The sequence below is a fragment of the Astatotilapia calliptera genome, chromosome 20, assembly GCF_964374335.1.
Source record: "Astatotilapia calliptera chromosome 20, fAstCal68.1, whole genome shotgun sequence".
NCBI classification, from domain to species: Eukaryota; Metazoa; Chordata; class Actinopteri; order Cichliformes; family Cichlidae; genus Astatotilapia; species Astatotilapia calliptera.
Window position 1 is genome coordinate 13,285,229 of NC_137441.1, and position 19,711 is coordinate 13,304,939.

General features: G+C 38.4%; 1 protein-coding gene across 1 annotated transcript; it reads left to right on the forward strand.

The window, feature by feature from the left end:
• The first annotated feature begins 5,140 nt into the window (after window positions 1–5,140).
• LOC145422745 (uncharacterized) lies at window positions 5,141–19,219 on the forward strand. The gene is made up of 19 exons (XM_080294493.1): window positions 5,141–5,719; window positions 6,349–6,364; window positions 6,445–6,546; window positions 6,665–6,753; window positions 6,864–6,953; window positions 7,058–7,160; window positions 7,407–7,600; window positions 8,649–8,711; window positions 8,795–8,861; window positions 12,360–12,529; window positions 12,620–12,667; window positions 12,746–12,791; window positions 12,902–13,053; window positions 13,161–13,229; window positions 13,311–13,362; window positions 13,497–13,604; window positions 13,812–17,214; window positions 17,950–18,010; window positions 18,496–19,219. Exons 1-17 carry the CDS (start codon window positions 5,576–5,578, stop codon window positions 14,660–14,662), a joined length of 2,364 nt encoding a protein of 787 aa, XP_080150619.1. The 5' UTR covers window positions 5,141–5,575; the 3' UTR covers window positions 14,663–17,214; window positions 17,950–18,010; window positions 18,496–19,219.
• The last annotated feature ends 492 nt before the right edge of the window (window positions 19,220–19,711 follow it).

Consider the following 19,711-nt stretch of genomic DNA (forward strand, 5'->3'; position numbering starts at 1 on the left):
TGTTCTCTGTTGTTCTGTGGAAATATTTCACTATGTTCAGCAGAAAATCCAGACCCTCCCATTACCTCTTTCCAGGGTAATCGTGAGTCATACATGCTTCTCATGGCCTGATGCATTCTGTCATTTTGTTAATAACTCAAGACAGACGGGGACGACTTATAAGATGAAAGATTTATGATCAACATTCATGACCAGTCAAGTGTTGTATTTGCTTTGAAACACTGCCAAGTGGGGGGGTGTTCGTGTCCGTGTTTGCTTAAGGCAGGGGTGTCAAACTCAAATACACAGTGGGCCAAAATTCAAAACTGGAACAAAGTCGCGGGCTAACATTAATATTTATTGAAAAAAAAAATCTTCCTCCAGATATAAGAAGGAATCTTTTCTTATGGACTCAAACAAGTTTTGCTGAAAAACTGAATATGGAACAAGCAAAGTTTAATACTAAACAATATATATATTAGCTGTATAATACCAGTAGGCCAGCTCTAATAGTAATTTGGTATGGCTTCACGGGCCAAATGTAATTAGGCTGCGGGCCAAATTTGGCCCGCGGGCCAGAGTTTGACACCTATGCCTTAAGGGCTCAAGTCAACTTCTCTTCTGAAAGGGTAAACACTGGACATGTCACATCTGACACTTTGAAGATATGCTTTCCTCCTGATGTGTGTCTAAACAACTTAGACTTTCACAGTGCTAGTGAAGTGTTAAACGTGCACCTCCCATCTACTTGGCCCTCACACTGGTTCTGCAGGGTTTTTGTCTTTTCCTGTAAAGTGCCTTTCTGCTATATGATGCCAGACATACTATAGAGTGGTTTTGCTTGTTAAGACAGCCTTTCCACAACATCCATATCATGTTTTATCAATGTGCTTGTCTGTTTTCTTTTCTTTAAGGGTCTTTTGTTTTTCTCAGAGGGCGTCAGGGCTTCAACGTTTTAAGTTCCTCAATGCGGGAACAAAACCATCTAACAGATAATATAATAACAACAATTTTTCAAGTTTAAAATAGTGCTTGGAGGTATTAGGGAAAAATGCAGGATGTCACAAAGACGCCCTGTTCTGTGCATTTCATCTAAAAACACCCTTAAACATGGCCGTTTCAGGGTGTTTTTAGATGAACAATTCTGAGATGTAGGCTATATTGAAGCACCAGCAGTTGCCTGATGTTGAGGTTTCCTCGTGACTTCACTTTGTGCCTTCATTTAAGCCACGTTTCTCATAAGGTGGTTGTTTTGACATTTTCAGTTGTCATGTGAGTTCACTCGACAACCAGTGTGACTTTTCTCGACCCAAGTCAGAGTTTTTAATCACTCTTTCCAGACATTGTAAAGATTCCCCACCCGACTCTGAGAACCCACTCACCACACAGTTTATATCTTGTGATTTGCATTTGAGAAGACACACCTCTCTGAAGACGTCTTGTTTCCGGCTCTGAGCAAGTGAGTGGAAAGTACTGATAAGCATCACAAGCATTTCAGCAGAGCACACTTAACAGGGGAGGTGACCTCACAGTGATGTGGAAACCTTTTTTTCTCTCTCTATGAACTCTAACCCCCCTTAGATTTCCGCTCTAACTGTAATTACAGCATTTTGTCTTTTTAAGCACATCTATAGTTTTAGTATGATTATAAATTTAGATTTTAAAAGACAAATTAACCAACAAACCACAACCGCTGATTAATCTAGAGCATTTGATCTTTGGGTGTATTTATCTGAACAGTCAACATGATAAGAGATAATCTACAGCAGTGAGGAAGGATCATTTGCATCCATACCTACTAAAGATAGTTATTTTAAGGTTTGTGGGGTTTTTTGTAAGTAGACCACAGCTTGTGAGGCTGCTTGTGAAACCATAGAGAGTGACAGCTAAACAGTAATGCTGCACGTCTAAGCTGAGCAAATAATTATGCTTACCTTTTCACCATCATACTTTAGAAACACAAAGTACAACCAATGCTGTTGTGAAATTTAAAAGCATTGCCCATATTGTGGCCCCAGATGAAAAGGTAGCAAAACACATTATTCTTTGAACCCAGTAATGAATGCTTGTGCCACATCTGCCCGATAGTTAAGGGAATTTTCATTAAGAATCCGGCTCCTCATGGCATTAGCAGCATTTGACTAAATTGGTGGACTGAAACACTCTTATTGCCACCCTCAGAGGCATAAAGAGGTTCTTCCGATATACAGTGGAGGGTGTAATTTGATCCATTACTGAATTTGTAAGGTTGCTCATTTCCCAAGAAATTAACAGTCAAAATTTAATGTGGATTTTGTTTTAGTGGAGTGAGATGGGATACAAAAAATTTCGAAAAAATATACCATTACACGAAAGTTTTACGGTAGATAGATTTGCATGTCAGTGAGTGAAATTAGTATTTGACGCCCTACAACTCAGCCACAGTTCTGGTGCACGTGCATCGGCTGTGCTCCAACGTAGCACAGTGATATCAATCAATCAGTCAATCTAAGATACTCCTGATCTTTACTCGTGTGTATAAATCGCACCCATCCAAAGAATCAATTTCTCCCATTCCAATCTCTCCAGGCCAAAGAGCCGTCAATGGACGTCAAGGACAAGATTGTAGAGCTGCACAAGGTTAAACTGGGCCGTAAGACCATCAGCAAGAAGCTTGGTGAGAAGGTGGTGGAATCATTTGGTCTGGAGCTATATGCAAGATCTTGTGTTAATCACCTAAAGGCAGTTGGGAAGACAGCCACCAAGATCACCATTGAAGCGCCTTGAGGCGACTTTTGTTGTGATTTGGCGCTATATAAATAAAATTGAATTGAATTGAATTGAACATTGGCTGACTTGCAAATCAATTTATAACATATATTTAATGTTGGGGGGTTTTTTCTGGATTTTTGATTGATATTCTGTTTCTATTTATTAAAATGAACCAAACTTGATATGATGTGATCAAACTTGATAATTCAGCAGGGGAATAAATAATTATTTACCTCACTGTTTAGCAAACTGCCAACCTGAAATACCAAAGAAAACCCTTGAATGTGTAGTTTAGCATCTAGCTCTTGATGCCAAAGTGACCCGTTTGTAAACAAATATTGCACCTCATCCAAATCAAGATTTAGCTGATGCGTCTTTGTAAACAAACTATTGTAAGTTTATGTGGGCATGTCTCTATCAGATCTGTACATCAAGGTACTTTCTTACCATAACCTGAAGGAATAAGTCCATATGACTCTGCCGCTCCATAAATGTTGTTCTTTTAATCCTTTTTTGTTTTGGCTGTATACTTTGCTCACGTACACATCCATGTATCATAATGCAGAAACTATATTTATTTTGGTTTGAAGTGTTTACACTAAAGATGTGACCAAACTTCAATGTGAATAGTCTGTCTCGTTGTTCTCCCACAAAGCTGTCATTAGTGTTGGTCCAGGTCAACTGCTGTATTCACCGCTTCTCCAGTCTGACCCTCAGAGGCTTCCTTCAGAGTTGCCACAGGTCTTTGGGCGTCTGTCATAGCTGGTGTTCTTTGAATTGATTTATCAGATTTTGACACACCGTTTGCTTACTGCTGCCACATAAGCTTTTCATTAGTTTAGTAACGGATTAGACTCACATGCAATAGACTGGCAACCTGTGCAGGATGTAGCCCGCCTCTCGTCTCTCTCGCCTCTGGGACTGTTGGGATAGTGTCCAGGTTCCCGCTCCCCATTTTGATGAAATGGATAAGTGAGTGGATACTTGCTTGGATTCCAGGTGGTACTCACTTCTAAATGTTTGCACATTATTATCCTTGTGCTTTTCAGTCACATGTTCCTTTACCTTTATTGTGTAGGTTATGTCTTAATAGGCACTCTGCAGGCGTGGACCTCCATGATCAAAGGCAGGGACAGACTTTTGTAACTGTTACGGCCAGGCGGAGAACTACAATGGAAGAGAAACTGATGTCTCATTAATGTTTTCAGAATCAGAATCAGAAAGACTTTATTTATCCCCAAGGGGCAATTAAGATACAACAGAGCAGCATGACGTTGAAGATAAGGACAGGGCATAAACAGGCTATAAGTGCGAGATAATAAATGCACACAGAATATACAGTATACACACAGTTTTAAAATTAAAGTGACTGAATAGGTGAATAAATGACTTTAAGTGACTAAAAGTGAATAAAGTGTCGGCAGTATAAAAAGAGTGTAGAGTAGTTGAAGTTTCTGGTGTGGGAAATGGTCTTATCGGCTGGAGAGTGGCTTCGGGGACAAAGGTGGCTCTCCTCCTCTCAGTCCTGCAGGAAATGCAGCGGAGGCGGCGCCCAGAGAGGAGCCATTGGAATGCAGGGTGAAGAATATGAGAGGGGTCGTTTTGGTTTTGCTTTCTTCTTCTGGTTTGTTTATTTTTTACCATTGTCATTTTCTACTTATATATACATACATATATAAAAGTGCCCCATGGGCTCTGATGCTGTGCACCAACACCACTTCTGCATGCCTTCCATCGCTCTATAAATATTCTCTGTGGTCCACTTCTTTCCTCTCTTGTCCACTCACCCCCCCCATAACTTTGATGCTTTTTCAGTATTTTTACTTACTGCAGTTGACAGCAATAGTTGTCTCAATGTGCTTTGTATTGTAAAGTATATAAGTCCTGTGATATTAAAAGGAAGGCCCCAGCAATTCCTAAAACACTTGGTGATGGTGGAGAGGAAGATCTCTCTTTTAATAGGAATATATCTGTGATAGAACCGGGCTCAGAGAGCAGCAGGCAACTGCTGAGACCTGTTGGGAGGTGAGAGGAAAGAGAAGTGAGACAAAGAGTGCATAGAAAGACAAGCAGGAGGCATAGGAGAGAGTAGACCAAAGCTTATGACATGCAGTGCTGTATGAATATAGGGGAATGGAAAGAAAAAGAATAAGGGAGTGCTTATGCAACATGGAGAGGGATGATTTAGGCTCACTTGATCCAACCCCAACTATAAGAGTTAGAAAAAAGAAACGTTTAAGGCCTAATGTAAAGTAGTGAAGTTGTTTGAAGTCTCTGTCTCCCACTGTACTTTTAAAAAATAGTATTTTAAAGTTTTTACGTTAAATTCTAAGGTTGACTGGATTTTCTTTGATACTACAAATTGTTAGTTGCCATAAAAACTGTTTTTATTCAATTTAATATAAAGTGATAAAACAGAGGCGACTCTCCATATCAATTTCTGAAAGCAGTGGATTATCCTTAAATATATATTTTGATATAACGCCGGGATTACTACAAGCAGCTCTGTGCGTATTGTATTTCAGAGTGAGCATCATCTCAAGTGTCCCCATTCATCTGTAAGACTAAACGCTTTTTTTCTCAGCCCGCGGTCTGGGACTTTAATGAGAGGCGGAGCTGCGGTGGCAGAGATTATTCATGAAAAAACACTGACATTTTTTCAAACAAACGCCTTCGGGTTTTAGTCATTTGCCAGTTAGTGGCGTTTGAGAACACAGAAAAAACAAGCCGACTCCTTTTTTTCCAGCTGATAACCCCACAGGCAGATTTCATGAAACTCTACGGCGCTCTGACGCCAGACAGCAGGAAACCTAACAGATGAGCAGAAAAAACGGACCGCTTCGTGATGACACGACGCACTGGCCCTTTATTGCGCGAATATTTCAACTTCAATATGTTTTATATTCGTAAAATACATTTTCCCGCCGCCTTTACAATTCTTTGCTTCTTAGTGTCTCCGGTGATGCTAAAAGATACCACAACGTGTCGGGTAAGTTAAACACAGAGCGCACTACAAAAGCGAAACGAGCAGGATTTATTTGCGTGAAATGACTGTAAACGCTAAATGAGAGTGTATTATTATTATTTCCAGTCAAATTAATGAGTGTACTTTAATCTTTTGCTTTTATTTTGTATGTTTGAACATCGGTTCAAGTTGCGCAACCGTGTTTACAGAGAGGAAATGTAAATTAAATCAGAACACAATGATTTAAGAATCATTTGAATGACTTATTAAATTTATAACAATGAAAACACACGCCAATCAAAAAAACCAAGACAAAGAATCCTCCCCAGAGACCAACAGTTTCTTGCTGTGACTGATCAAAAATGGGGGACTTTTTTGCTCACATCTTTGACTCTTTATATCGGAGTCACGCTTTTATGTGCGATACCTGATTAATGTGGTTTGAATTAAGCTGACTGAGACTGTCATTGGTCTGGATGGCAGCATATGTTGCCCCCAAACCTGTATATCGCTTATTATAGCACTAACAGTGCCCTCACAGATATCCAGTGGGCCATTTTTCTTTTTAAAATGACATAAATGTCTAAATGTTCTTCCTTATTTCTAAATATTTCCTAAACATAATTTTTTTATCTTTGTTCTCCTTACTTTAGATTGGAAACCCAAAAGGTAAGTTATTTAATTTCTTTGACTTTTCTCATTGTGAAAGCGTGTGATAGCCGTCCTAACGCTCTTCTGTCCCTGCACAGATCATGTTGATGAAAGATGCCCTGTGGAAATGATAAGTTCTACTATCACTGGGAAGGCTTACTCTGAATGTGTTTCTGTTTATGTCTGGTTGAAAGCTGAGGGTACGGAGTGCAACCATGCCTTCAAAGTTCACATATCCACTTCAAACACACATGTGGATGTATGTCACCACCTATAAAACTGTTATGTGGCACAACTGACAAAGTTGTTTTCTTCCAGATTTTAACAAGAGCCCAAAGCTTAAAATTCTCAGTCCAATTAAGAAGACACTTAAGCCTACCCTGAAAATACTGCCACTGAAAATACAGGTTGGTGTTACCTTTGCAGCTGCACCGAAGAGTGAGAAATGTCAGTATGACTATGCAGTTCATGATGTTAACAGGTACAGTGGTATCATCTCTCATTCTCTCCATCTCAGCGTGAGAATAAAACACATAAAGGTGAAAAGTTCAGCTGTTGCAACTGTAACATACCGCAATTACCAGAGAGAAATACCAGTCGTCCCATGGTAAGATGGCTTTTTTCCTTTGAACTGCTAAAATATTAAGCATAGTTTTATAGATAAATATAACCTGATTGTGGCTGTTTTTTGTTTTGTTTTTTCATTTGCAGTGGGTGCTTGAATATGACTGTGTCAAGGCGAACACTGGAAACATTGTTTCTGTGCTCTACAGCACAAAGTCACTAAGCTGCAATGTCACTTACAGAGTAGAAGGTAAAGGTGATCTGGAATCTGAAATACAATCTGTGCATTTCTCTACTGGATAAATAAACTGATTGTTTCCAGACAACATGGTGTCATTTGATATTTTAATTGTGGTTGTGAACAGAGCAGTGAACATATAGATTTAGGTTGGTGGCTTCATGTAAATCACATAATTTCCATAGTCATCAAAAACACTTAGTGACTCAACATCATCCAGTTTTTCAAATATTCTGTGGCTTGTTTTGTGTGTGACAGAAAGCCCAGACTTCGATCTGTCTGTGGATTCGTCATCTAAATCTATCACTGTTGCTATGAAGAGAAAATCCATCAACGTCACCACGAAGAATGAATCTTTTACTGTTACCATGAACACTGAGGAGGTCTATGTCAGACACTGTTACAAAAATAAATGGACATGCGAGGGCGAGACCAAGCGGTATCCCCTGAAAGTGAGTATTACGGGCAAGTTTACTTATTACCTTGTTTTTGGTAGTGTTTGCACACTCGTGTGTCATTCTGTCTGTGAACACGATGGCTCGAAAAGTTTTTAAATAATTCTGATGTTAACAATCCAACAAAATTTGGGTTACGTCCACAAGGTCAACCAAATGACCGATTGGTTGAAAATGGGCAAAAAAGAATATAACTTAGAAACTATTACCCTTACAAATGTGGTGTGTATTGTCAAAATATAGAAAGGACCACATTTGACATTTTACGTCTCTTTCAAGGTCAATATATTTATCTAAAGGTCAAAGTGGTGATAATGCTCTATAAAGCTATTTCACATGACAATAATGTGTCAGGATGGGTTACTTTTTGAGTATAGTTAATCGTAAGTATAGTTATTATGGTGTTGTTACGTAGGTTACGTTTAACAGGTTATAACTGTTTAAATACATAACATACTGAATACATGTACAATGTGCTCAAATAAGTATTATTGTTTGAAAACAACATACACTGGTGATTAAAATCTTTTTTCACTTGATATTTACTACTAAACATTTAAATTAATTAAGTTAACAATCCAATGAAAACTACAGATGCGCTATATTCACATAAATTAAAACTAGTTACACTCCAAATGAGGTAAAGTATATTAAAATGGGTTTCAAGTGGGCAAATTATTGGCCTGCACGTTGCTCTTGTTTTTACTGCACTGCAAACGTCTTAAAATATGTTTAAAAAGAACAAAAAAAATTAAATGGAAACATAAAAAAAAATACAGTTGAATTCCCGCAATACTCACTTTTTAAAAAACAGCAATAGGACTGACCAAAAAATTGTACAGTAACACCAAATATAAGAAACAAACAGGCCAGAGTTAAACAGAGTTAAACAAAACACAAGTCCCTAGAAAGTAACCTAAAATCACAGAGAACATCTCACACCGGGGCAAGGCCGAGGACTCAAAGTGGACTCAAACGTAAATATTCCATAAGAGAGTGAGCTCGGCGCGATTTGTTTTGTAATGTGTTTGTGTGTGCTTTACAGATTGATACGTCCCAGTCAGCTGTTCTCAACATCTCTTACCTGCTGCCCTGTGTGTGCATAGAGGTGAGCTGAGTGTAATCTTCAGTGGAGCAGTATTTTATGTTGTCAGTATTCTTTCTTACACCAGGTCTTGTTTGCATTGGCAGGCATATTACACCCACACCGACGCAACGCGGCGTAAAAAGTGCCCCATTGAAGAGACGGGAGTCATGGGTGAGTGTGACTGAGAACGTTTTTAGGCGTTGTGATGTTTAGAAAGGGAGACAAGAAACTTTTGAATTGAATTCTTTTTTAAAACGCAAAATGTGAAAACAGGACAACACCAAGCAGATGGTCCTCCGATTACATTAAACTATAAGTAAGTAACCAGGTTTTAGGGAAAGAAAAAAAAAACTGCACACAAGCCAGAGGGACGCACTTCTGTTTGAAGACAGCATTAAAACCGCGCACAAGCGAAACATTCTTCTGCGTGTCTGTGTTCACAGCATGATTCAGATAACTTAGGACCTGAATTTACTGGTTCCTAGTTATAGCTGATTCAGTAGTGACACAGATTCTTCAAGATAAGGCAGTTTAATAAAGTAACAAGTCAAAGAGAATAAAGCCCTCAGGGAAATGAGAACTCAAAGGCTGGCATGCAAAAATGAGTCCCGTCACAGTTTCATGGCAATTGAGAAACCAAATCCCATAACTTCAGAGCCCGAGCTTACCCAATACTTCTTATCCAAAATTGACTTTTTGAATAAGTATAAGGGTGTCGTCATTTTGCCCCTTCTCAAACTCCCTAAGACCTGGTAGTACGTCCTCCTCTGAGCTCTCTCTCTCTGATGTGTGGCCCTCCTCCACCTCACATCCTCACAGCACTCAGTGTGACTCCACTTCCACATTTCTGAGTAAAATCCTGTCTGCGTCACTCAGCCCTCTATCATACCATCCATGGTCATTGTTAATAGTGGGGAGCCATGACCTCACAAAACAGGTTTATGTGAGAGTTGGGTCTGCAGAATGGAGTTTAAAAAAAGAAGCTAGACTCTGACAAGTTATTTGTTAATATGATGTTTTAGTAATCAGACGTGTTTCTGTCATCTAACTCTTTTAATTTTCATAAAGTAAAACTTTTTTAGTAAAACTAATTGGAAACAATGCATCACATCATTCTGTGATCAAACAACAACAAAAAACCCAGAAAACAAACAAACAATTTTGAGGAAAAATTGAAAGATGTAACATTTAAATTTGAATTAATGAAATAATAAATAAATATCCAAACATTTTTTCTTCTGTCTCTCACGAGGATATGCCAGTCCTCTAAAGCTAGGACTTCTGGCTTAAGCCATTTCTTTGTATTTGCTTTCCTGTCCATTAAACTTATCAAGAATCAAAGTAGGTCGTTATTTTGTAAACTTGCAGATGGAGAATTTAGAAATTCATAATTGTACAAAACAAAAAAGAAATATGTTATTATTTGTCCTTAATAAAGCAACTAATTCTGCAAATAATAGTAATGTGTTCAGTTTTGGACACGTCCAAAATATGTGGTAAATGCCGGCTTTTTGGAAGCCACAGTTTCTCCAACAACAAGAAGCTTTGGAAAAGGAGCGCTCTACAGCTTTTAAAGTGCTTATCTGTGAAATACTTGATAAATACAAGGCTCTTCATCATTCCCCTTGTCTTACAATCTTTCACAATGCCAAAAAATGCAAACCTCACACAAGCTACAATATCACACTAAAACAAAACAAACTGACTCTTGTAATGCAGGATTCTGCAGCGTACGATGTTGCAGATTTCCGTAAGCACATCTGTGTCAGTTACTCCCATCCTCTTCCATTGTTGTGTTCAAGGAAGTTTTATTGCATTACCAGAAAGTGCTGCCAACTTTTTGTTGCAGTTGCAGTGGTTGTGTTCTCTAAAGTGGTTGTGTTTCATTCATTTAGATTGAATACATATTAAAGAGATTCATTTTTATCCGTATGACAAATACACGTAATTACCCACTTAATTAACTGTTTGAACTTATGATCTGAGCTTTGCGACATGATGCGTTTCCTGTTGGAAGCAGCCATCAGAAGATGGGTACAGTGTGGACATAAAAGGGTGGACGTTGTCAGCAACAATACTCAGGTAGATTGTGATGTTTCAATGATGCTCAGCTGATACTAAGGGGCCCAAAGTGTCCCAGTAAAAGGGGCTTCACACCATTACACTCAAATTCTGACTGTGATCCAAAGGTCACAGCACAAATCGAGACTCATCAGATCAGGCAACATTTGTCTGCCATTCTGTTGTCCAGTTTTTTGTTCTTAGCTGACAGGAATAGTATGCTGCTGTAGCCCATCAGCTTCACATCTAGATGTGTTTTGCATTCAGAGATGCTCCTTGGCATGCTTTGGTTGTAACAGTGGTATTTCAGTTACTTATTGTATTCCCGCAGGCTTGAAGCAGTCTGGCCTTTCTCCTCTGACCGCTGGCATCAACAAGGCATTTTCACCCAGAGCTCTGCCACTCCCTAGATATATTCTCTTGTTTACACCATGCTCTGTAAACCTTCCAGATGATTGCGTCGGGAAAATCCCGGTAGATCAGCTGTTGTAGAAAGTTGTTTTGACCCTGTCTGCATGCATAAATACGCTGAATTACTGCCATGTGATTGGATGATCAGATATTTGCATTAACAAGCAGTTAAACAGGTGTACATAACACTCTGGGAGGTTAATGCAAGTTTCAATATGTGCTGTTATGGGGACTTCTTTGTTTGTTTGTTTACGTAAGATAATACAAAAGAATTATGTTGCTGTATCCTTTTAAGAGATAATATTGTTACAGAAGTTATCCAGCAGAGCAGCTGTGACTCCATTATTGATAATACTGCCAGCCTGCTACGCAGTAACTGATACAAGACGCATTTTTGTATTAATATGATAACAGGATTTAACACGTTTCATGGTACTTATATAAAGCTTTTTCTACTCAGGTTGAGCACTTGAAGCACTTACTACAAGCCTCATTCACCCATTAATGCAAGTGCCTTTTGTTTTCTATGTCTAAGCACTTTTAAACTAATATTCATGCACTCACCCTCTGATGGATGCGTCGGGAGAAACTTGCCGTTCAGTATCTTGCCCCGAGCTACTTAGACATGAAGGTTGGAGGAGCCAGAGTTCAATACACTGACTTTCCACAGCCTGTTCCACCTACTGAGCCACAGCCGTCCCAAATGAGTTATAAAGCACTTTTAAAAACAGCAATAAAGTGCTGTACAATAACACCAAACATAAAAGGCAAACACAGGCCAGAGGGTAAAAGACTCTATAAGAGGCCCGAAAGTAAGAAACCCCCAAATTTCTAGTCTTAACCAAACTGAACAATCCTGGTCTATTTCTTCATTCTTTTAGTGTTGTTATTAAGTTGTAGGTTTATAGTTATGGAACAAGAGACTCTTGCAAATGCAAATGCAAAATTAAAAGTGTCTTCATGACGATGAACAAGAAGGTGTTCATTTTTTTTGTTATTATTTTTGTCTGTCTCGTTGTCTAAAACTGACCCTTAAAATGCATATGTTCACATACATCTGTGCGTTCATGCATGTCTGTTTGGTGGTGTTTATTGTGATCCAGTGATACAGGTGATACAGGTTGGCCAACGTTTGCATCCCGGGAATGTTATTGGCATGTTGTTCTAATGTTTTTTGCGTTAACATCGCCTCAACAGATGCCAGAGATGTGTTTTCCTCCTCTAAAATCACTTTCTTCACGGACGGTTTTACGCTGTACACACTGTGCCCCAGCCCGCTGAACATCTCTGCCTCCCTCTGCTGGATGCAGCACAAACACCTCTGCACGCCTGTGCTTAACTCCACCCTGGAGAAGAAAGACAGTCTTGTAAGCATAGCAGCATCCATGATGAATATTTGTGGAAAAAAACATTTTTGTTTGTTTGTTTTTTAAACACCAATTTTGACTTTTTAACAGAAATATGACACTACTGCAGTGGACAAACACCCTCAGATGTGTGTGCAGGTGAGAAGCACCTAGATGCGTTGATTGGAAACTACCGCTACCTGCCGTTTATTCACAGATGTTAATTCGTTTTTACAGCTTTCTGTACAAGGAATACGCAACATCTCTTGCCCTTTTACAGCAGGTGAGTGGGTGGATGTGGGATGGAGGAATTCTACTAACAGCTCTAATAAGTCTCAGGTTGTTTGTGTGCTTTTCCCTTATGCACTCAGTCTTCCTTTTTGTCCCCCACAGATACGCCTTCTTGGGAGGTCTCTATTGGACCTGGAAGGCAGATGATAATGGTACATGTCAACTCTTTTTCTCCAGCAACGTTTTCAAGCCAACTCTGTGTCCTTACTGAGAGGGAATGCACAGCTGTAGGGAAAGCACATTCAGTTACAATGGTTGGTAAAAAAAATATGCATTTTTAATACAGATTAAAAAACAAGGAAAAAATTCATGCTAAAGGACAAAAATGTGAACATGTGTGCATATGTTCTCTATTTTATAGGAAGGAAACAGAAGTGAAAAAATAATAAATTTGCCTCTTCACTTTTATTCTAAAAATCCTTGCGTCCAGGTAAATATACATACACACATACATGTATGTATTTCTGGATTTTATGCATTTTATCATCTATATTCTCGTGCTGTTGTTCAGGTGTGGCAGTCGGATCCTGTTCGTCATGGAAGAAGAATTTTCTGCCCGGACTGTAAGTGTGCTCACAAACCTGAATCTGCCAGCATAAGTTGGTGCATCTGAATGTTCATACACACACACAACTCCTACAAAGTAAATACATTCACCATTATCTGTTTTATTTATTCTTTCCTGTTTTTCTTACAGACACCCACAATAGACGCGGCTTGTATGCAGTGGCAGTTCTGATATTTGTGTTTGTAGTTGCGTCGTTTGGAATTTCTATCCACCGTGCTACAAAGAGGGGAGCTGCAGGTTAGTTCATTTACCTCACTGCAAATCATGTTTTCATATGGAAACCATTTACAGTTTCAAGGCACAGGCTAATTTAAATTAAATGACTACTCTGCCTTGAATTTATTTCAATTCATTTCTGTTATTTTAGCTTGTTGGTCTTAAAGGAGCAACTAAAACACATAAAGGACATGCTTTCCCCCCCCTTGTCTTTTCCGATAAATTTAGGTTGGCTGTATATCCAGAAGCCACTGCTGCTGGTGTGTTCATCAGGTCAGTCGGACCATATCTCTGCTGTGTGTGCATTAGGCTCAATTCTTCAGGAGGAGCTAGGTGCCACAGTACGCACACCTCTGTGGGCCCAAAACTCTCAAAGCCAGGATGAGTCGGGGCCTGGTGTGGCAGATCTGGGCCCACTTCCCTGGCTGTATGGCCAGTGGGATGCTGTCTGCAAGGAGCAAGGAAAAGTGCTTGTAATTTGGAGTCCTGAAGCCAAGAAAACCTATCAGAAGTGGACAATAGAGAGGGCAAACACAGATCAGAGTGAAAGAAAAGAGGTAGACTGCAGAAATGCACACACGAAACATGAGAAAACCAAGGCAGAGCTGGAAGAGGATGTGAAGCAGAATGGAAGAAAATTAGGAAAATTTAAAAAAGAAAAAGCTGTTGGAAAAAAAGATGGTGCTAAATTATGTGACGATAAAGACTCGTACCGACAAAAGGAGGCCTCTGCATTGATAGAGCCAATGTTCACAGCTGTGCTGGCTCGCTTAAAAAGGGTGCTGCAGGAGCACAAAAATCAAGAAGTTGTTCTTATCTATTTCCAGGGCCTTGGCCACAGCAAGGATATCCCAAAAGCCTTCAGGGAGGTCCGTCAGTACTGCTTACCCCAGGATTTCAGGGGTTTAATAGGGGAGCTGGGAGAGATGACAAGAAGTGTTGAATTTAGGTGGCACTGCTGGCCCAGAGTCCTTTCTAAAGTGCTGGCAATATGGCTGGCACAGAAACTATCTCAGAGGCTGCAGACGCTCGTGCCTCAGACACAACGAAATAAAGTGCAATCAAGAAAATATCCTTGATGAAAAAGACATTACATAAGCCTGAGAGCAGTCTGAAGTGGCCTTTAGCTGCCAGACCCTGAACTGTGCAGGTGTATGTGTTTCTACACGGGAGAAACACTACCACTACCGTGGAAAGCAGAGAAGTTTTAATCTCAAGTTTCAAAGTGACAGAAGTGGGGTTTTTTTGTTTTTTGTTTTGCTGGAAACACGAGACACGGGAGCCGGTGTTCCATTGCAAACTCCTGAAACCCTCACTCTGTACGAACTATTCATTACCGAGCTCTGCTGTGTCCAGTATGCCACAAGATGTTTTGCATGTTAAGAAGAGGTAAACACTCTGTCCTTTGCACAGCATTTAGCCTCTGACAGAGGGTTCTTTATATTGCTTTCGTGACTGGAGCCCTAGTGAACACCTGTCTTATCTGCACGAATATGCTAACCACTATGAAAATCTTGTTGCAAATAATACCCCACTTTTTTCATGAACACATTTAATGTTTCAAAGTGTTGTGACAGCACAGGTGACAAACTGCGTGACTGCTGTTTACAAAAAACCGTCAAATTTGCATAAGATTTTCTAAACACAGACATTAAGCCAAAGCTTTCATGGGATTTCCACTTTTACTGCAAATGTAAAATGTGCTTCACTAATTAGAAAGTAACTGCATTCATGTGTTTATCTTTTTGGCCTTTAGTGGGTTTGATAGCTTTTTGTAGTATTTATGACTGGGGCTACTTCTACAGCTGTGTCTACAAGTGTGTTTTTTGCACACATACTACCTCCTGCATTTTAAAAGTGAAGAATAATTAACATTTTGGCCTTTTTTTGTTGTTGTTGTATTTTTTCCCCATTGTGTTTTTCGCTATGCTTGTTATTTAATGAATGGAAACGAAAAATGAACATGAATGGTAAGAGTTGGCTGGGGGACTCAATGAGACAGAAACAGATAAAGCCAGTATTATTCAAATTATCCAACGGAAAACATGTAGTGCAGTGGTTACCTCAAAATCTCAGAGCATTAGAACAAGAAAACCGTGTCTGTGGTACTTTCCCATGTCTTATATTTATTGCAGAAGTTTTATGAACTTCAACGGTGAACATTATGCAAAGTGAGTTTAAACAGAAAAGTGACATCTCGTCTGGATCTACAGACAAAAGTGATTGACCTTTGAAGAAGTGTTTGTTCAGTTTTAGTTATTCCCTGAAGCTGTTTTCCCTTCTTAAGTATTTTAAGGTGGCATTAGCCTGCGGCACTGTTTGCATTATAAGAATATGTTTTGAATAAAAAACAGACTGCTTGACAAAATAATTACTTTGACAAAGTATCTCTTTAATCGCAGAAATTTCTTTTTTCTGTATTTGTCGCCTGTTTTATGAACTTCATATAATAAGTTGTTTGTTCATTTGAGTTCTGGCAGCACATCACCGAGCAGGAGCTTGAGTGACAGACTTGCTAGACAGGATTAATCGTGAAGTAAACGTCTGCTGCATGATTTAGCAACCCACAGCAAAGAAAACACGAAGGTTTCCATGTAAGTTTCTAGATTCCTACAAGACCTCTGGAGGGTAGTTTGATGTAATACTGTAGCTGCAATAAAGCCACAATTTTATAATGTTACATGAATAAATACATAAAATAAATACGTAAATCAAACAAGTTACATGTCTAGCTAGTATCATTTTGTTTAAACTGCAAAGGAGGGCATTTACTCTGGTAATAGACAAATGTATATATGCATCTGCATGGTTTGCATATCTCTCTTAACCTCCTAGGACCTGGCATCCACATATGTGGACATCAATTTTGGGTTATTTAAACCAAAATAGTCAATTTTGTTCTACAAGGGCCTGATATCCACTTATGAGGACATTATACTGTTCGATTGAAATTTTAAACGAATATCTTCATATGAGGCTCTCATTTCTCTTAAAAACAAAATTCAGGTAAAAAAGAAAAAAAAGGAAAAATCTGTTATTTCTTTGTTTTTACATTCATCGGGTCCCAATATGCCCAAATATCAAAGAGAAATTAAAAATGCGAGCCATGAAAGAGTTTGGGTCTTAGTTGTTTAAACAAGCAATGTTGGTCATGTTTCAGGTGCCATAAAATGAGAAGTGAAACGAAAGAGTTTGTTAGTGCAGGTGTTTCAGTTTTCTTGATAAGATTACTAATCTAACACACAGTGTGGACCAAATTGGCATGTTCAGTTAGAGAGAAGTTAACACTGAAAAAAGTCTAACATGCAGTCATTCATTCAATCTAATAAGTGCCATTCAAAACAGAATAAAATCATTGATTTGATTGTGAAACCCTTTCTTTTTGCATTTTAAAATACCACTTTTGATTTGGATGAAACTAAATATCTGTACAAAGGACACAACGCAAAGTTTTTGATTTCTCTCAAAACATATATTTCTTTTCATGTTGAACAGATAATATCTTTAATTTGAGTCAAAGTGATTTGCACTTGAACACGCCCACCAGAAATAGACCGGGACCCATTTTTATTCTGCATGGCTGCTGGAAACATCGTGTCACATCTTTGATTAATTTCATCCGAAAATAAACGTAAGTAAAGCCAAGTGTGTTACAAAAGCTTTTATAATTTGTATTGCCAAAATTGCAGAAAATAACCCCATTTAAGCTGGGTCGACAGCCACCCCTAATTTTTGCATGATTGTAGCTGCTAGCTATAAGCTAGCTAGCTATCCTGCGCAATGTTAGAACTGGTTACCAGAAACCGACCATCACAGTCGGGAATGCAAGTTAGGCAAAAAGCCGTTTTTTACCAGTATACTAACTAGCTAGCGTTACCACGATGCATCGGTGGTGGATACAGCTAGCTAGCATAAGTTCATAGTTCATAACATTCATAGTATAACTCCGTGCTCCGCTTCGTTTGAATTTTTCTGGTGAGCTCGCGGTTTCTAGACACAAGCTTGTGTTTGTGCGCGCACGTTTGTCTCTCGTCATATAAATATCTGTGTGTTATGTGTGTGTACACCGAGCGCAAAAGATAATTATTAATGTGCATGATTTAGAGACAGAAATAACACGCCAGCATATAACATCAGTGACATAAGACTAATTCCTTCAATTGACTTTCAGGCGCGGCTCGGAAAAATGTGCATTTTCTGAAGAAATTGTAATTTTAACAGCAAAAAATTGACCCTATGCCAAACTTAGTCGCTAATGGCTGGTCTGTAGACTGTTTGGTATGTCATGTTACGTATTTCTTGGTTTTTCTATGTAATGTGTTTTATAGAGAAGTAACATTATTCTTTTTTTTCTGTATGCTTTCAGAACCACAGATCGCTCCATCCATTCCATGGCTGAAGCATACATTTTCATTTAATCTGAACAGGTATCATTTTGCATTTACACTGCACATCCTTTTTAAACATTTCATAATAATCTAGACTCTCCCTCATTATCCTCTCATTCACCTTGCTGATGTGTTGAGGACTTGATAAAAGAATACATGGTATGTCCATATCTGTTCTGTCTCTACATGAGATGCAGTCTCTTGATGTAAATTTGACAACTCTGCTATTAAATGCAGTGATTAATGTAGGACAGCAACGATTAATCAACTCATCAAGTTAATATCTTAGGGTTCTGTATTGTTTTCTTTTTTTTTCTTGGGCTTTGTGGAACATTTATGAAAATGTTCCACTATTGATTTAATTGAATGATTATGCAATTCACAATCTGATTAGGCAAATAATTGTTCTAATAGTCTGTGACCAAACAACTATCAAAATAGTAGTTTATTATGGTCAAAGATTTATCAGGTGTGCCAGACTTCAGTTCTTCACTTGTACATTTTGTTCCATATTTTACCTCAAGATATCCCAGAAAGATGAAGCTGAGGAAGAGCTGCAGAGTACCACCATGGCACTCTTCGTCTTCAGGGACAACTCAAGCCTCCTACATCAGCCTCGAGACATCGGGATAATCATTGATGGTGTGGAAGTCCTGAATGAGTTGCCTTCTGTGGCAGCTGGAGTGGCAATGGTCTTTGGACTCTGTTATGCTCTTAATATGGAATATCCACGAGGATTCAGGTTCACCTTTGAGGCTCTTCAAAAGATTATGATGGAGCTTGACTTTAACAAGATGACCTCTAAGATTCGCAAACTTAATTGTGAACTTAACACTGCACAGTAGTGTGTTTGCATGCATGTGCATGTGTGCTTGGTTATTTTGCTTGGTTGGCCTGCAGTGGTATTCTACATTCAAAATTTATAAGAACACCCATTTGAAAGGGAGATTTAAGTTGATTTCATTGATACATGTGTAGATTTATTTTATTTTTTTTACATTGTACAGGCACAGTGCACATATAAACATTTTTGAGTACTTGCAAATTGGTTTAAAAAGAGTTTTTATAATGGTTTTATGCCAGTTTTAGACAGGTTGCAGGTTTTATACTGGTTTTCAAAAGATTGCAGGTTTTATAAAACAAACATTTCTCTAATCATTTCTGCCGTAGCACTAAATCTGTATATTACTAATCCTCTCTATTGATTATAGTTAAAATGGTTTGGAACAATAAATAATTTTGAAATAATTGGTTGGCCAACTGTCTTGTTTTTTATAGGAAATGCAGAGCATTTTTGAACTGAAATGAAATGTAAAAAATATAGTTTGAATATATGTAAATCAATTACCTGGCTTCAATACAAACATATTAGTTCATGTTAATTTGGTTCGAATGTGAATACATTAGGTTGGTTAAATTTCAATATATTAGCTTGGTTCAATAATTAAAATATGGTTCTATGTAAAAAAAAAAAAAATCAATTTGGATCAATGCAAAATTTAAAGTTTCAGTCAAGTCTAGTAATATTGTTTATATCAACATAAAAGTATCAGGTCATATCAAGTGACTCAATTTGGATTCTATAAAGCCAAATATTTTGGATGTGACAACCGGACATCATTTTTTTTTTTATTTGAATAGGGTTATTCTTTTTACAGTGTAAAGGAAAACGGGAAAAAACGACTAAGCAGCTTGCAAGTGAAAACAACAACAACAACAACCATAAAGGATCCATCTACA